Here is a 17,602-nt window from a genome sequence, read left to right as displayed (position 1 = left end):
ATAGCCTGTATGAATCCATTGATGGGGCTTGTATCACCTGAATTCCTATGGTATCATTACAACTGGCACATCCTATGTATAGATACGCTTTCACTTTAGCTTCTCTAGCTGCATGGTCTGGTGGACTAAGGCATGATGAGATCTGATGGAACGTGTGGGCTGCAAGATCCAGGCTCACCAGTCTTTCTTAACTATGAGTTGTCAGCTCCAAATTTCCCTTGGTTTGTCAGCTAGTGTCACATCCTTAGTGTTTTGGTTGAATGTTTATTGTCTTCTCTGACCGAGAAAAGAAATAGGACTTTGGTGAACAAATGGTGCTTCTTTACTGAGTTGCAGTGATTTATGCACATGTCAACAGGAATGAGGAAATGCTCCCTTCTGCTTCCAGGTAGTTCAGATTTCTGTTTAATAACACCCCAGGCCAGTGTCTTTGAGCACACTATTTTATTTCTTGGATTGTTGAACCCATTTTGCCTTGTGCCTCACAGCACTGCATGGGATATGTCTTAATAGACCTGAAAGGTATGGCATGCTGTGACTTGATTTTATTTACATTTATGTAAATATTGCTATGGTTATTTTAAAATGACTGAACTTCTGCAGCTGTATCTCTATGGTGGTAAAGATGGCTGAAAAAGATATTTAGGTTCCTATCATCTGAATCTGGAAGAACCTCACTTAGAATTGTGTTCACTGTTTGCCTCTTCTTTCTTTGCTGAGCTCATCCTGTGAAACTGTATTGGTCTGTTGCTTTTGGTTTTCACTAGCTCAGTGACTCTAGTTGGATTTCCAATGTCAGAAGTGACAGCTATAATTCCTCAATAATATGAAAAAATATAATTCCAACAAAAATACCCTAGCAACTTTGTTTTTCTTTAACTGAGACTCCTCAAGCTCATAACTGACTGAACAAGATCCCCATGTCACAGCACAATCAGATACATGTAAAGGCTGGCACATGTGATGGGAAGAGATGGGAGAAACGCATATGATTGTTTCTTTGGATAGCATCAGCCCATTTGTATGGTTTAGTTATAACCTTGCTTGATTTCTGAGTCTTACCTAGGATGTATACAGCTGCAGTCTTTGTATATGTGTGTGTATAGATACAGTTAATTCAGTCTCAGGAGGATGAACCATTGCTGCCAGTAACCAGCTGTGAGCTGAGAACATAACACTTACGCTCAAATTCCTGGCTGTAAACACATCCATACCATCAGCATGTCCTAATCAACAACACAATGGCTACTTTAGGATGTCTTGATTTCTCCCCTGTTGAAGAAACATAGAGATCTCAAGATTTCATCCAGATCTGGAATCAAGAGGTCTATCTTCAATATGGCTCATGGCTACCTCTTTGCTCCCTTATCTTCTGCAGCCCCCTTAGTGCTGACCTACTGATCTGTCTTATTAAGCTAAAAAGCATTGTAAGAGCAGGAGAATTGCAGACCTGGCAAATGGCTTTACAGACGTGCTCCCCTAGAGGTTTCAGTCCCAGGGCTGGGATGCAGCTGTCCTTGCCTGGGGCAAATAGAGCCCATTCAGCAGGACTGCACCTAATACTTTATTTGCAGCATGTCCTGTCCTCTACCAGCTGAAAATCACTATGTTAGAGATACCTGGCATGAGATGAAGTGCCTCACAGCTCACAATGAGTTCACTGGGATTACTTGTATGTGTATGACTGTGTGATGCTGCCATTTAAAATATTTCCTTTCTTAAAGCTAGTTAAGTGAGATTTTTCTTAAGTAGAGCATCTCTGCTTCCAGGCACAGAGTGCAAGTGACTGCTGAGCTGCTGCGGACGGTAGCAGGTATTTTTACTGGTTCATTGCTAATTATTGCTTCAGTAAACAACATCTGTTCAGGTGCAGCTCAGCTTCTTGATTTGAAAATATTGCAGGGCCCAAACTGTAGTCTGATATTGTTGGGAAGAAAAAAAAAAAACAACAGAAGTTATAATCATTTCACTCCCCTACTGCTACAGATTTTATGGGCCTTGTTAAACAGCACTGTTATGTCAGGCATATTAATTGCTAGTGAGTCGATGTTAAGCAAACGAAGCTTTGTGCAGTGTTTGGACATTTGGTTATAGACAGTTTAACAGCAGTCTTCTGGAGAGATTGTGTGTTAGATTATTTTTCAGCACTAGAGGAATAGCTCTTTCAAAGTAACTGTAAAATGAACCATTGCTGTCATGCAATAGCAGTAATAAGCTGTTAAGGTACACTGTAAAGCATGAGGTCAGAGGCAGTGTGTTCTTCCAGCCACCCAAGAAGTATAATAGCAACTAATTAGTGCAGCTCCTTTAGAGGCTATTGCAACAGGAAGAAAGAAAGGCAGAAAAGTGCAAGAGGGACCCCACTGTTTCTGTCTGCCCTTTAGATGAAGGAGTTGTTGGTATTAACTTAGCAGAGGGTGAAGGCCTGACCCAGCACAGCACTGAATGTCACTGATGTGCTCTTGGCACTGAAAAGAAAAACAGCCCTGTTCTTTACTCCATGCGGTTCCTGGCCTTCTGCTTTCTTCCTGAGGAGCAGGATTTACAGCCTTGATTTACTGAGCAGCAGAAATCACAAATTAACTCTGAAGGCAGGCGCACACACGCTCTTTGCTGCACAAGACCAGAGCAACCCTTCCCCTCCGCCTCTCCAGCCCAGGCAGCCGCTGCCCTGCATACCTGCTTGAGCTATTGGCCCAGCTTTGGTGTTAGGCTGTGGCAGTGCCCACGGCCATGGCCAGCCACCAGCTACCCTCAGACTGCCTCCAGCCAGAGCATGTCCCATTCAGCCAGGCTGGGAAACAGGCTACTATTTGTTTGAAGCAATTGATCTCTGTGCTGCTGCATTTCACTCACTACAGATGAAAGCCATCTCTGAATAACTCTTGTGCCATTATAAACAAAAAGCTTTGTGTAGTTTACTGTGTGCATATACGAGCAGTCACCACTGCACCCTTGGATTGCACTTGCAACTGCTCAGTGTTAGTGCAGCTGCTCAGACTCAGGTGTGAGTCGGACTGAACTGCCAGTGGAAGGGCTCCATTTTAGGCTGACAGGCCAGGACTTGCCATTGCAGTTAAGCAATGCAGCAGAGGCTGGGACAAGGATGGAGCAGCATCCCTGGACTGCAGGTAGCCAGCAGGCTGGGTCCCACAAGCAGCACTGCCTTTCTGGAGCACCTGCTACATCCTCTCAGGGCTGTGGGTATGGTGCATCACGTGGAGAGTGGAGAGGGAGCAGGTGGTTGCCATTTGGCCCGGCAAGGTGTGTCAGGCTGCCTGGCCAGCTGGGGTCAGCCAGGTGCTATTCTGCAGGGGCACTTGAGACGTTGCTCTAGGGAAATGTGGCATCTCAAAGCTCCTATTTTTAGTAATTTATTTTTGCTATAACCCTGCCTCAGCGAGCTGCACCGTGGAGCAGGAGTAACAGCCCGCTGCCCCAGAACCACGCCGGGATCACCGAGGCCAAACCGACAGGGCAGCGGAGGGCCCTGCCCTGCCCTGCCTGCCAGGGGGCGGCGAGGCCGCCTGCCGCCACCGCCTGCGCGAGGGACTGCAGCTGTGCAAGGCGCACGGTGAGGGGCCCGGGGCCGGGGAGGGCAGGACACCTGTGCAAGGCAAGGCGCAGGGTGAGCGGCCGCCGGGTGCCGGGAATGGCCGGGCAGCTGCGGAAGACGCAGGATCAGCGGCCCTGCGGCCGGCGGTAGAGACAGAAGGCGGCAGGACACCTGTGGAAGGCGCAAGGTGAGGGCCCCCGCGGCCGGGGAGGGCAGGACCCCTGTGGAAGGCGCAGGGTGAGGGCCCCCGGGGCCGGGGAGGGCAGGACACCTGTGGAAGGCGCAGGATCAGCGGCCCCGCGGCCTTGTGGAAGGCGCAGGGTGAGGGCCCCCGGGGCCGAAGAAGGTAGGGCAGCTGTGGAAGGCGCAGGGTGAGCGGCCTTGTACCCCTGCCCGAGGCCGGACTGCCACGTTTGGGAACTCGGGGGGAGTGCGACGTCTTGCTAACGGCACAGGCCCAAGCAGGTAGCGGAGCCCCTGCTCGTCCTGGGTAGGCACCGCATGGAACTGCTGTGCCTGGGAACGTGACGGCCCAGGCGTGCGGCGGGGAGCGCCCTTTAATCTCGTCCCTTACGCTTGAGCTTTCTTGTGAGGTGGGGTAGGATCCGATAGGAGGCACTTTCCTTTGCCTAAGGGGAAAGGTAGCGTGGCGATGCCCTGCACTCTGCAGCGAGTGATGACTGGTACTGCGCCACCTTCAGCGCCGCTGGCAGAGCGGGGCACATTGGGGAAGGGAGACTCGGTGCTGGAGGGCAATGTGCAGCACTGCTGGCACGCACGGCGTTTTATTGATTTATTTTTTTTGTAACTTAAACATTTGCTGCTGGATGCCTTGGTGACATAAACGTGCAGGCATATGGGCTCCTACTGTGCTCGTGAAGGAAATGTAACAGATTAAGGAGGCTTATTTTAGGTTTTGTAGCAGATGATTATTAAAACAAAGTAGAGGAGTAACGACTCTGCTGTGGAAACGAAGGGCTGCTTTTAAAATGCTGCAGCCTTGCACTGTCTTCTTAAAACATCGGGACTTTTTTATTCTTCGTTGGCTTCAGTGTGGCACGTTAATGTTGATATTTCAGGGTTGGAAAAGGGAGGAGGATAAGGGGAAGACAAAGCGTCTAGCCTTGGGTTTACCAGAGGAAGTTACAGCCATGTCTCCTGTGGAGCTAAATGAACATTGGCATCACCTGTTTTAAACTTCCACCTGTTTCGCCCAAAAGCTTCTAGAAACTATTGCAGTTTGTTCTAGTGGTCATGAAGCAGAGCTCCCCACCCCCCAGCTTTACATATCCAAGTCCTAATGTGAATGTTATCAGAATAGAATTCGTACCGGCTCTTCCTCGCTCCCTCGTTTAGAAGCACTTTACTGCCATGTGTTTTGGTCAGGGAAGGAACTTAGAGTCTATTGTCACAGTACCCTTTGCCGCTTTTGTTTTGGACCCTTTTTTTTTTTTTGTATGTGTGAGCTGTTTAAATCTGTTCTGTGCAAGACATTTTGTTGCCAAGCCTCAAATTTATGCATCATGTCTCCTTGTGCTCTCTCTCTCTAGTTTTAACAGCGTCCTCAGGATGCATGCTCCAGTACTGTATGCACAAATAGCGTTGCTGGTGCCATACGCGGAGATAACATTGCCTTCCTATTTCCCTTGTTTAACAAAGCCAGTAATCCCATTAAGCTTTTCCATCCCTGTGAGCTCTTCATTGCCACCACTATTGTACTGGAATCTCACAATGAGTTATTTATCTATTATGCACTGCTCATTCTTTCCAGTCACTGCTTTCTTGTAGGCGGCTACATACCTTTCATGGCAAGATTTGCATTTCTTATTCTGAGATATTTTACTTCTGAAGTTGCCTGTATTAAAATGCATTTTGTCTGAATGGGCTCACTTCAGCGAGTGATCCATATTGTTCTGTGTGACTGCTCTGTCCTAGCTATTATTTGCCACTCCATCAATTTTTGTCATGTGCAAATTGTTGGTGTCACTATTTTTTTCCTTTTTTTTTAAAAAAAACATGCTCTTCTCCATCAATATGGAAAATGGTGACTGGAGCCTGGTCTTAATATTATGGTCTTGTACATATCCCCCAGCCTCCCCAGCTCGTTTTTTTTCCCCTCAGTAGTTCTTGTCGTCAAGCACTGGGTAGACTTTTCTACAGGATCACATGCCTGTATTTACTCTCAGATTCAAGTTCTTAACTATTTCCCCATACTAGCTGGGGTTTTGCTTTTTTGTTCTCTGTGTGTGTTTAATTGATGTAGGGTTTATTGGTTCGTCAGATAGCCGTTCCTGTCATTTCACTTTTAAAATGATTCCTGGGCTTGGAATGTGAAAATACTCCATTGTGTTAGGAGAACAATTTCCCCTGTGCCTCTGTAATGCATGGCACTCACCCTGCTGTCTCAGACAGCTTAAGTGTGATTGAGTAACTAGAGCCAGTTGAAACATGTTGTCGCCTTCCAGCCTTGTTCTTAGTTTTCTGAATTTCCTCCCTTTTTTCCTCTCGAATCCCTAAAGGCTTTATTAAGACAGCTTTTTGGGAACCATTAACTCTAAGCTGCATAATTATGTTACTATGAGCTTTGACTTAGTTTATAATGGGGAAAAAAATCATGCATCTCTAGAAATTTATATTCCTCAATGACAGAATTTTAGCTTAGTAAATTAAAAGGTTTACTCAATTTACCTAAGCAAGTTAAAGTAATTAACAGCAAGAGAGCTTACCTGCAGAACTACTAAATGCAATAAAGTAGGTTTTGTGAAAACAGAATACTGTAATGAGCTGCCATGTTAGTTATGCTTGCTCTTCACCTTCCAAATTGCATGTTAAGACTCTTACATACTTAAGGGATGGTGTTGCTATTTAGCTTGCGTTGTTTAGAAGTAGGGACCAATATTCATAATGTATTTATTTAATTAGGGATGCGTTCTATGCCAGCCTTGCACAGCTCAGCACTGCATGTATTTGTGATGCTGGAAATCAGGCCAGATAATCCTTAGGCTAGTAGGTGTGTGGTACTATGTCTTTGATCTCACTGTTGCATTTTAGACCACCTAATGGCAGTCAACCTCCCTTTCCCTCTCCCTCCCTGCCATTCCCAACAGTGCAGACTGTGCCTGAGCATCAGACAGCCATGTTCATGGTTCTCTGTCACCCTCACAGTGCCAGTTGCAACAGCCAATATTGTGTTAGAAGTTGGCATGAGAAATGAGAGTTGCCACCATTTTCTCACCCTGAAAGCCAAAGACATTCTGCAACAAAAAGGCAGGTTTTTGGGAGGGCTGGAAAAATAAGCGGCAATTTTTCAGCTTCTAGTGATGCATTTTATTAAGTACTGGCATCCTTAATTGCATTATTCCCATTGGAAAATTGACATGAGGGGGAAGCATGGGACTTCGTATTTTGACTTTAAAAAAAAATAGATCTAGCCTAGGAACTCAAAGAGTTAAATTTGCCTCATGTGGTCAATCTGCCACAAAGCTAAAGACTTAAGAGGAAAGCTGTGTCCCTCAGCATGACAGCTATAGACTGTGTTCCTTTTTCCCGGAGGTGGGGAATTGGCACCTACCCATCAATTAAACTGGTTTTGATTTTGGCTTTTCTTTTTGGATCATTGAGCACCAACAACTTGTGTGTGCAGTTGAAGATCAATTTAATTTTATAAGCATTGAGTAGTCTGTAGCACTAATTGGCTGTAGATGAGAAGCTGATCAGCCTGGTCTGTTTGGATGTGGCTTTGCAGGTAAAGGTATTTCACTGTGCTGTTCAGTTTATGCTATGTGATGCGCTCTACTTTTCCTTAATTTTATCCCTGGCAGCTTCTACTAAGTGCCAAATAAGCAGCTTCTAATAAGTTGCTTAGAAGCTGTTTCCTACTTAGTGTCTTTGCTTTGCATTTGCCATCCCCAAAGAATAACATACTGGTCGCTTCCTCTTTTTCTGAAGGGTCCTCGAGCTGGCCGTATGTGTAACTGTAACTTGGCATGTTGGAGCTAGCAGTAAACCAAGGCATTAACACGTTTAGGAGATTTTTTTTTTTCCCTGAAAACAAAACATTTTGCAAATGCAGCCTATTCTTTTGTAGACAATAATGTTAAACTGCTATTTTATGCAGTATTTTTTTTTCTTTTATGGTCTTTCAGCTATTGCTTTAAAAATGCCTCTGAAGAGTGGCAGTGCTAACTAGCTTTTTTTTCCCCCTTGTCAAATGCAAATCTCTCACCTCCCAAGCGTGAACATACAAAGTGCTCTTACTGGCTTTCTTTAAAAAAAAAACAAAACCAAAATGAGGCCACAGTAAGCTAAGCAGAGTGACCTGATTCATGCTGGATCAACATGTTATCAACTCAAGGTTGTCACTACAAAGTAAGTGTGATGAAGTCTGCCTGTTCCAACTAAAATCAAAACAGTCTCTTGACGTATAGCAGTGCTGAAGTCAGCGGTTTCTGTGAAGTGGGTCTAAATGCAGACTGAAGGATCTCTTCTGTGTATATATGTAACCACCAGTGCCAACCTAATTATTTAGAATCAAGTACTTACTTTGGTATTTTTTTCTCAGTAAGATATGAGAGAAAGCAGTTCTAAGTGACTTTTTTTTGTTGTTGTTGCTCTTTAGCTTTATCTAGAGAAGATTTGACTTTGTGAGGTGTGATGGTTTCTCTAAAGTAGGCCACCTGAGAGATCCCATGGAGTAATTCACTTTGCCGAGTTAGCAGAGGAGGCTGTTGGGCAGAGTCAAAAACCGGTACCGCCAGCTGTGATGCAGATGATGAATCAATACCAGTGCAGCTGGATTGGTTTGCTGCTTCTGCTGCAACAAGCAACAGCACAGATGCAGTATCTGACATAAAAATTTAAAAAACAAATATAAACACACAAGCACACACATTGGGTTGGCTTTTATTGGAAAGCCTAGATGCAATCTATAGTTATCAATTTGTGGAAAATTCAGGACACATATAAAGTTAAGAAGGCAAATTAAAAGAACAATACAAATTAGACGAAATATACATCTCAAAATATCAGGATAGCATTTTGACTGGCATTGCCCAAAATACTTAGAATATCCTTTTTATTTTTTAATTTTTTTTTGTAATATGCTTCTTTTAATTATGCATATTTTTTTCTTTAAAAAGATCTTTTGTTTATCTATTCCCCAAGGTCACTATTTCCTGCAGGAGCATGTCCAGATCACAAGTCTTTTTTAGCAAGAAACAGGCTCATTATACCTACTAACAAGGCCACTAATTGGCTTGATTTGACTTTAGCTAAAATGATCACCAACAGATACTATAATTTGTTGTTTATTGGTGCCAGAACAAAGGAGAAGGAACTGGTACGCATCAAGTAGAAGATATATTTCATTGTTGACATGTTATACAAGCTTTTCATATTCAAACAGAACAGAAACATTTGACATAATTTAGGATATGAGCCTATTTCGACAGAGAGCACTTAACAGCATGCTAAATACAGTGCTGTGGAAGAGCCACCCAACAGAACTGCAAACACCTAGCATTTCACATCTTCAAAAAGAATACGTAGATCAGTGACACGCCTCTGGGGTCTGACATACCATCCTTTCTAAATTTAGGGCCCTCAAGACTTCAAGGGTAAAAATACTAACAACTAATCTGTGCTTTCATTCTAGTAGATGATTAGCATTCGTTATATGTGTAATTAGTTCTTGTATGCTCTACCAAATACACACATACAGTAATAGCACTGGTACTGTAGATTCGGTAGCGACTTGGCTGGGAGAAATTCAAATCTGTTTATCAAACAATCCTAATGTGCAACTTAGAGTATGTAATACCATAGACTCTCAGAATACAAAGCAGTTAGAAAACTATTTTTATTACATCCACTTGAACCATTCATAGTTAAGACACGTTCACTTACTATGTTTTGTCATTATAATACATGGATAGAAATACTGTGTATATTTCAACGAACATCAAAAAAACCCAATTTTGTCTCATCTTAAAAATATTTTTTTTTTGTGGCTGAATTTAGTGCTCATGAGAGTAAAGCTCTAAGAATGGTTTCAGCCAAGATGTAAAACAGATGCCATAGATGCCACCACAGGCTTCCTATAAGGAACCAGCTGCACACTTCAGTTCTGTCCTGCAGCAAATATACTGGGCCTTGGAGCAGAGCATGCCAGATCTATGCAGTGGTGTGGAGATGCAGACTAGGCACTAGAACTGGACTTTCCTCTCCATCCCTAGGTTTAGTGTTCACAGTACTGGGATTTGATCTGCCAGCTGATGGCCAGGAGATGAACCTACTTAGTCTGCCTGCCTAAAGAGCAATTCTGTAGCATCCGGTCAGAGGTACGCTTCTTCTATCTGGAGTTATTAACATCTAAAAGAGCTGTATTATACAGAAGACAAAGTTGACATAACTGGATGAAGCTACATGATATCTTCTTCTTCTTCTACATACAATTTGCCAAGCACCTGAGACACTATTCTCTCCATTGTGAAACAAAGCTTCTAAAAAAACAACAGAAACCCCACCTGGTATGAATAAATGTCCATTTATTACATTAGGGCTGGAAAAAGACAAGGAAAACCCAACCTATTAAAGTCTTCCATCATAATAAACGAGACTTATTTGGTTACTGTGCCTTCTAACAATGACTGATGAAGTGGCACTGGCCTGGGTGACAGGAGAGGTACGGGAAGGGAAGGAGTTGCGGTCTGGTTCAGCCAGCCACTTTGGAGTGTCCCATTCTATCAGCAAAGTGATAGATGCACAGCTTGAAACCTAATACAAAAATATTAACACTTTTGGACATTAGTCATCACTGTTATATCTCTACAATATAATCCTTTATACTGTACAGCTATAACATAAAAGGTGCAATTCCCTTTTCTTTAAAAAAATCACACACAGCACATGTTTTTATCATTTTATTTTTAAGTATAAACTTTTTTAAACACTTTACATAAATTAACTCCTCTGAGACTAATATTTGATGTACAGTAAATTGTAATTCATATAAAAATCCATAAACAACTTGTCTCACATAATTTACAAAAAAATCAGGGTTTCCTTTGCTTATCTGCAACAAGGATTCTACTTGCCATTTTTCCCCCCAAGGCAAACCATGTTAGCATTTGAAAATCCATTATTCCCATGGTAGCATAAGTAAGTCACTTGTGCCAATGTCCTTTTAGAAAGCAGCACAGTTTAAAGCAGTTGGGTTGTCTATAAACAGTAATTTTTGCCCCATGTTTTAAAATTAACAGATATATACCACATCCTATGCAGTGAGAAAGAGAGAGAAAAGGAGAAAGAGAAAGGGAGAGACTACTTCTGGTAAGCAAAGGTCGACAATTCAGTAATATTTGGGAACACTGTATGGGTCTGTATCTTAATTAACTACAGTGCCTCAAAGGAACAGACAGCCTGTTGGAAAATCTGTAGGCCTTTTTTTCTTTCTTTTTTAATTTTTTTTTTAAATACTTTTCAGTCCAACTTGAGTGCAGCGATATGCATATGTAAACATATTCTTTAAAGCAGATCACCTTTAAGGTCATTGAGAAAAAAAAAAGTTTTGTCATTAGCAGTATCATTCTTCTGGAAGGCGCTCTTGTTGTTGCAGAGTCTGTTTGGATTGTGCTACAGAAAAAAATCTGAGCAAAGATGTAAGCTTAGGCTCAAGTAGTAATGCAGCAAAACAGTTTAGTCTCCTGTTCAGAAGACACTGGTACACAGTCTCTTTGGCAGCCTGAGCTAAGCCAGTGTGTTACCTCTTTCCTATCTCGCTTTGTCTGAGGAACTGTATATTGTTAGCGCTGTCTGCTAATTCCGGATATTGCTCCACAGAGAGTACATAGTACCCATCGTATCCTTGTACCTTTCCAGCACTGAGCAACTGCCTCTTTTCTCCTTCTGTCCACAACCTGGCGCCTTCCTCTCCATCTCTTACTCTCTGTTGTTCTCTGGCCCAGGCACTGGAAAGAGCTCTTTGCCTGGCTTGCTCCAGTATTCGGGCCTTCTCCTCATCAAGTGTCATGCCGTAGCGGACATGAAGCGCTAGAGCACCATATTGCATTTCAACATCAGCAAACCTACGAGTCCTGCCATTTACCACAGTCGTGGACTGGGAAACAGTGACATTGATGCCATTCTCCAGGGCCTTCCGCCCACTTGTCAGCCTCAGTGTCCCCAGATCACTCTCGGGGGAAGTGGTCTTGATAAAATAGTGCGTGTCTTTCCCCTCGACAGTGAAATGCAAGTTTTCTAGGTAGTAGGCATTGTTTAGAACAGCTGCCACTTTGATGCAGTCCTCATTTGCGATGTTGAGCACATTTGTTTGCACTTTGCCTTGACTGACAGCCAACATCACCCCTTTCCCAATCAGAGACTTCACTGTAGCAAACCACAGCCATGACTTCTCTCCACTGGATCTCCTCCTGCTGACCTGCACTTCTGCCATCTTTCCCAGGGAAAGGAAAGCCTTTGCTTGTCTCGCCACTTGTTGTTGCACTCCAGAAATTGGCTGTAAACAAGAACAGACAGAAGTTTTTCCAACCATCTGCAGCCCTCTAGATGCCAAACAGCCAGGCTTTCTTGGTGTGCTGCCCGTGGATGACAACGGGATATGCCACAACCGACAGTGCCAATGAGTTAATTAAATCTACATACTGCTTGTTCTGCTGAGTTACAAGGATATTTTCTTTGATAATGTTAACTGCTTTTTCTCTTTGTCTCCCTGAGAACCTGTACAAAATAAGATTTAACTTCAGAGGCTACTTACTGGGCTGCATAGGACAGACAACACTAATAACAGTAGGGGTAAGGTATCTTACTACCGTGTCACCTTGTCCTCTGAGCTTGCTCAGCTTCGAGTCCTGTCTACCATGAGTCCAGCCAAACTGAGGTTTTTGCAGGTCACAGAACTGTGCTTTAGAACAGGAACAAGACCTTTGTGCTGATTCTGGAGAGAAGTCTTTCGGGTAGCTGCAATGTGAGACCAAACTGCAGGGGGCCTCTCAAGCTACTAAGGTAAAGCGGAACGAAACTGTAATGACAGCCCTTACAGTAAAAGAGAATGAAGCAAATGGTACAGAGCAGTGAGGCAGAACACTTGGCACTGATGCCCTTTCTTGCAAATACCTGCAGAAACTGATAAAAGGGGATGTGTGAAAAGGCTGTGGCCAGTTCAGTTGCATGAGCTTCCATTTCACCACAAGTATAAGAATGGTGCTTAAAAGTGAGGAGCTTCTCCTCTCAGAACTCTCCTCAGATGGGTGCAGGTCTGAATACACCAGCTTTGTTAACAACTAGCAAAGACAAGGACAATGAATGAAAAGAAGGAACATGTAAGTCTAAAATAAGCTTGCTTGGTATTTTGTGGGGTGCTCCTGTTGAAAAAGGCAGGTGTGCTGTTACAGGGGGGAAATAAGAGGTGCAGTTGTGAGGTACAAAAGTACAAGATGGAAAAGTCAGGATAGGATAATCTCTTATTTTGATACTAAGGCCTGTATGTAGCCCACAACGTCAGAATCCCTCTTGGTAAAAAGAGAGGAAGAATGTGACCTGCCAGCAGAACTGCTGTGTTAGCCAGAAGAGCACCAGCTAAGTGCAGCTAGATAGCAAGGCTGCTCACATCATGGGGTCGTCTGTGGTTGGGTTGAGACTATGTGCAGAATGGGCACATCTCTGTATAATCCTTGGTCTTAACAGCTACAAACTGTGAATGAGCTTAGTAGTAATAGAGGTGGGAAGCAGATAGCTCTCCTAGCAGTTGTTTCAGAAGGAACTGAAAGATTTGGCTGCACTTTTATAAAGGAATACTCAGTTTCTGCAGGTGATGCAGTTTATCATCTTCCAGCTGACCCCTTTCCCTTCAGCAAAATACTCTTTAACCCATTTAACTGCTGAGAAGTGAGGCAAATGCCTGTTTAGTTTTCCCAAATTTCTGAGAAACCAAGCAGGAGTCAGACTCCTACAACCTTAATTCAGCCTGTTCTTACACTCTGCTCTAAGGTCTTTTACTGATACTCAATCTCTGGCTTTTGAAAATACATAGACAGTAGGTCACTTCATGCATACAAAACCAGCTTCCACGTACTGCTTTCTGCTGGGCCACCCTTCTAATGATTTTTTTGTCTAAATTAAGTTGTATGATTCTTGAACATCACAACATACTCTCTTTTAATCTTGTAATGTTTCCTACCATGATTCCTGTAAAGAGATCTGGTTTTGACTGCTCACAACTGTTTCACTGTCTCGTGACACTTCCTTCTTGACTGAGAACTGTAGGATTTTTGAGGGCATAGGATTTTTAACTATGAGAAGTTTAATTTATAAATATAATTTTCTAAAATAGCAGATTCAGATTTTAACTTCCACATTTATTTCTTCCATAATTTCAAACTGTTGCAGGTTCTCAGGACTGAAGTTAATTTTTTTTCCCTCCCAAAGAATTTCATAAGCTCTTGGAGTTTTGGTTTTTTTATGTAATACAATGGGTTTTACCTCAGGTAATTTCTTTTTCAATATTTTATCTTTACATATAAAACATGGTTAATATTAAAGAGAAGTAAAATTGTAGTGGTGCCTGGTATGCATAATTTATATCACCTGTTCTTCTGTTTATTTCACAGTCCATTTTTTACTACAGTGTTCAATTTCTGCCTAAAGGCAGAGTGTTAGTACCAGTTGTATCTCTGTAGTTTCTGCTACAAAACTTAGCCACCCTTAGAGGGTCTTAAACTTCTTCACATTGATTGTTGTCTTTCTGCATGTTATTATTGCTGAAAGCAAACAAAAGCTTACTTAAAATGATACCTAACTTAGAAAAAGCTGTAATTTCTGGAATTCTTTTGAAAGTAGATAAAAAGTAGAGGTTTGAAAAGCACTGTTCAGATTTAACTTAGCAAGAACCATGTCAGGAATAGAAGGGAACATTTTGTCTTGTTCTATTTGTATGTTTCTTATTCCATTTGTATGTTTAATTTTGTTTCTTACTGGTATGTCCTCCCATTGCTGGCTCTTCACGAGTTCATAAGAAGGTTCTGTTAAATCAAATTTCGGAACAGGGAAGCCAGGAATGGCATTGTGCAGATGAAAGCCAAATGTCACCAGCCAGCTGTTAACATCTGAAAGAGAATTATTGGGAAGAAAAAAAAGAGAGAAAAATATTAGAATCACAGAATCATAGACTGCTTTGGGTTGGAAGAGACCTTTAAAGGTCACCTCATCCAACCTCCCTGCAGTTATCAGGGATATTTGTAACTAGATCAGCTTGCTCAGAGCCCATCCAACCTAGCCTTTAGTGTTTTCAGGGATGGGGCACCTGCCCCAGTGTTTCATCATGTCATTGTTAAAAGCATTTCCTCTTTTCATCTAGTCTAAATCTATCCTCTTTCAATTTAAAACCATCACCCCACGTCTTGTCACAACTGGCCCTGCTTAAAAAGACTGTTCCCATCTTTCTTATATTCCCTTTAAGTACTGAAAGACTACAATAAACGGTTTTCCTGGAGCCTTCTCTTCTCCAGAATGAGCAAGCGCAACACACTCTGCCTGTCCTCGTGGGGAAGTTGTGCCAGCCCTCTGGTTTTTTGGGGTGTTCCCTTGGACACTGCTCCAGTGGGTCCAGATCTTTCTTGTGCTGACAACTTGAGGTAGATACAGTACTCCATATCGTGTCTCATCAGAGGAGAGGGGGATAATCACCTCCCTCAGCTTGCTCTCCATGCTTCCTTTGATGCAGCCCAGGATATGGTTACCTTCTGGACTGTGAGTGCACATTGCTGCCTCATGCCACCTGTTCATCCACCAGTACCACTAAGTCCTTCTCTGCAGGGCTGCTCTCAATTCCTTCATTACTCAGCCTGTATTGATAGCAGAGATTGCCCTGACCCAGGTGTAGGACCTTGCACTTAGCTTTGTTGAACCTTATGAGGTTTACACAGACTCAAGTTTGTCCAGGTCAGGTCCCTCTGGATGGCATACCACCCCTCAGGTCTGTCAGCTGCACCACTCAGCTTGGTGTCAAGTGTGTACTTGATTCCACTGTGTTTCTGATAAAGATATTAAACAGCAGTGGTAAGGAACCCTGAGGGACACCACTCATCACTGATCTCTGGACACTGTTGACCACTACCCTTTTTGATGTGACCATGCAAACAATTCCTCATTCACCAAACGCTTCACCCATCAAATCCATATCTTTCCAATTCAGAGAGAAGGATGTCGTGGGGGGACCATTTCAAAGGCCTCACAGAAGTCCAGACAGTGGACATATTTAGCTCTTCCCTTGTCTACCAATGTAGGAACTCCAACACAGAAGGACACTAGATTGTTTAGGAAGGACTTGCCCTTGGTGAAGCTATGCTGGCTGGCTTGTATCACCACCCTGTCTTCCATGTTTCTCAGCATAGCTTCTAGAATATGCTTCATAATCTTCCCAAGCACAGAGGTGAGGATGACAGGTTGGTAGCTCCCAGGATAATAATTTCTGCTCTTTTAAGAATTGTTCTATGTTTTGTGATCATACCAGTTTTACATGCAATAGCTTTTGGCATAGCTGACTTCCTTCTGTAACAGGAAAATTACTGAACAGCCTTCGTTTTGATCTGTATGCATTTAAATTTGTGCTACAGCTAGAACAGCAAGCCTTAAAAGAAAATGTGACATTCTAAACTTACAAGAAAACTTTTGTTCCATGGAAGAGTTGTACTGTGCTCCTTTGAAAGGCATTGCAGGGTTCAACAGTTCTGAAGCCCACAGTGACTTCCAGAACAACTGTATGAGCACAATGACAGGGAGATTTCTTTCTACTACAGCCTAAGCTAATTGGGATTTTATGGTCAGGCTGAACACACTTTATGCCACATCAATACTTTAAAACAAAACAAAAAAGAAAAAGTACTGCAGTGCACATCCTGACCTTCTGTTACACACGTGCTCTTGTACTGTCTTCAAACTACCCCTGAAATAACACCTACACAGTCAATTACCTTTTAAATGACTTGGTGTTGACTCAAAAGAAATCTCTCCCTCTTCAAGATGAAGTTTGACTGATGAAATAAAAAACTCACAGAATGGATTACACTCGCATCAGTGAGCAGACAGGATAATAAATTAGCACTGGATAATGTTATTTCTGGTACATTTTATGTTCTGTTAAAAAGAAATAAATTAGGGATGCCAACACTTATTTAGTTAACAATTGTTGGGCAAGAATGGGTGCTCTGCCTTGCTTCCTTCTTTCTGTCTAATCTTTCACAAACACTAAGCTTAGCAGAAGTTGGCAGAGTGCTCCTTGTGAAGTTTTTCCATTTAAGAAAATCCCAAATAAGTGAGACAAGGCATCACATTTTTCCAAATGTTAATAAAATATTTACCTTGAAATAAATTTTAACTTTACCAGATAAATGATTCACCTCATGAAGCTCTGCATATAAAACTGCCAGTCAGCCAAATTAGTAATGGAAATGATAACCTTCTAAGAGCAGTGTGTATCCATGTATTCCATACATCAAAGATATTTAAAAAAAAGAACTACAACTGTATTTTGAGGGCAAACTTTGAACTAAGTAAGTGCCTCGTTTTCAATGCCACCAAAAATGTGATTGCAACTGCATCCCCTACGGCACACGCTGCTAGAAGAGGACAGATTCAAAGGTCCATTATTATCCTTGCTCCCAGGCAGCCTGTTAGCAACCTCGCTAATAGCTGCTGTTTGTTAAATGAATGCAAACCCACTTCACTTTTCTGAGTTGCAGTCTCACAACTCCAAAGTGGGGCTGAGCCTCTCCTGTAGTATGGCACTGTCTGTGTAAAGTAGTTCAGATAATTTACATCTGTTCCAATATGAAAATTCAAATAGATCTAAGCCATGCACTTTTTTCCCCAGACATTTCTGGTGACCTGAAGTTGGCTATTTTGTGTATGTAGAATAATGGAAATCACTACACATCACTAGCTCTAGACCCACAAACAGCATGGAGGTTCGCTAAGAACTTAGCTTACAAGAAGTGGCACATTAGCAGCTTTTTGTTGCCAAAAGAGATACCC

At 42.6% G+C, this 17,602-nt stretch overlaps 1 protein-coding gene and 1 long non-coding RNA gene across 36 annotated transcripts in view; one reads left to right on the top strand and one right to left on the bottom strand.

The window, feature by feature from the left end:
* The first annotated feature begins 3,466 nt into the window (after window positions 1-3,466).
* Window positions 3,467-17,602, top strand: part of LOC135178235 (uncharacterized) — a 56,882-nt gene continuing 42,746 nt past the window's right edge. The window contains exon 1 of the long non-coding RNA XR_010303441.1: window positions 3,467-3,574. This is a non-coding gene — a long non-coding RNA (uncharacterized LOC135178235). The remainder of the gene's footprint in view (window positions 3,575-17,602) is intronic.
* The window catches only part of TENM3 (teneurin transmembrane protein 3), a 1,288,622-nt gene continuing 1,279,462 nt past the window's right edge, over window positions 8,443-17,602 (bottom strand). For all 35 annotated transcript variants that reach the window (XM_064148897.1, XM_064148896.1, XM_064148915.1 and 32 more), the window contains 2 exons: window positions 14,546-14,676; window positions 8,443-12,071 (listed from right to left, as the gene is read on the bottom strand). In XM_064148897.1, the coding sequence (XP_064004967.1) occupies window positions 11,316-12,071; window positions 14,546-14,676 (887 nt within the window). In that variant the 3' untranslated portion in view covers window positions 8,443-11,315. The remainder of the gene's footprint in view (window positions 12,072-14,545; window positions 14,677-17,602) is intronic.

Source organism: Pogoniulus pusillus, chromosome 9, assembly GCF_015220805.1.
Source record: "Pogoniulus pusillus isolate bPogPus1 chromosome 9, bPogPus1.pri, whole genome shotgun sequence".
NCBI classification, from domain to species: domain Eukaryota; kingdom Metazoa; phylum Chordata; class Aves; order Piciformes; family Lybiidae; genus Pogoniulus; species Pogoniulus pusillus.
Note: the sequence above shows the minus strand (reverse complement) of the source record. Positions and strands in the feature narration are given on the sequence as shown.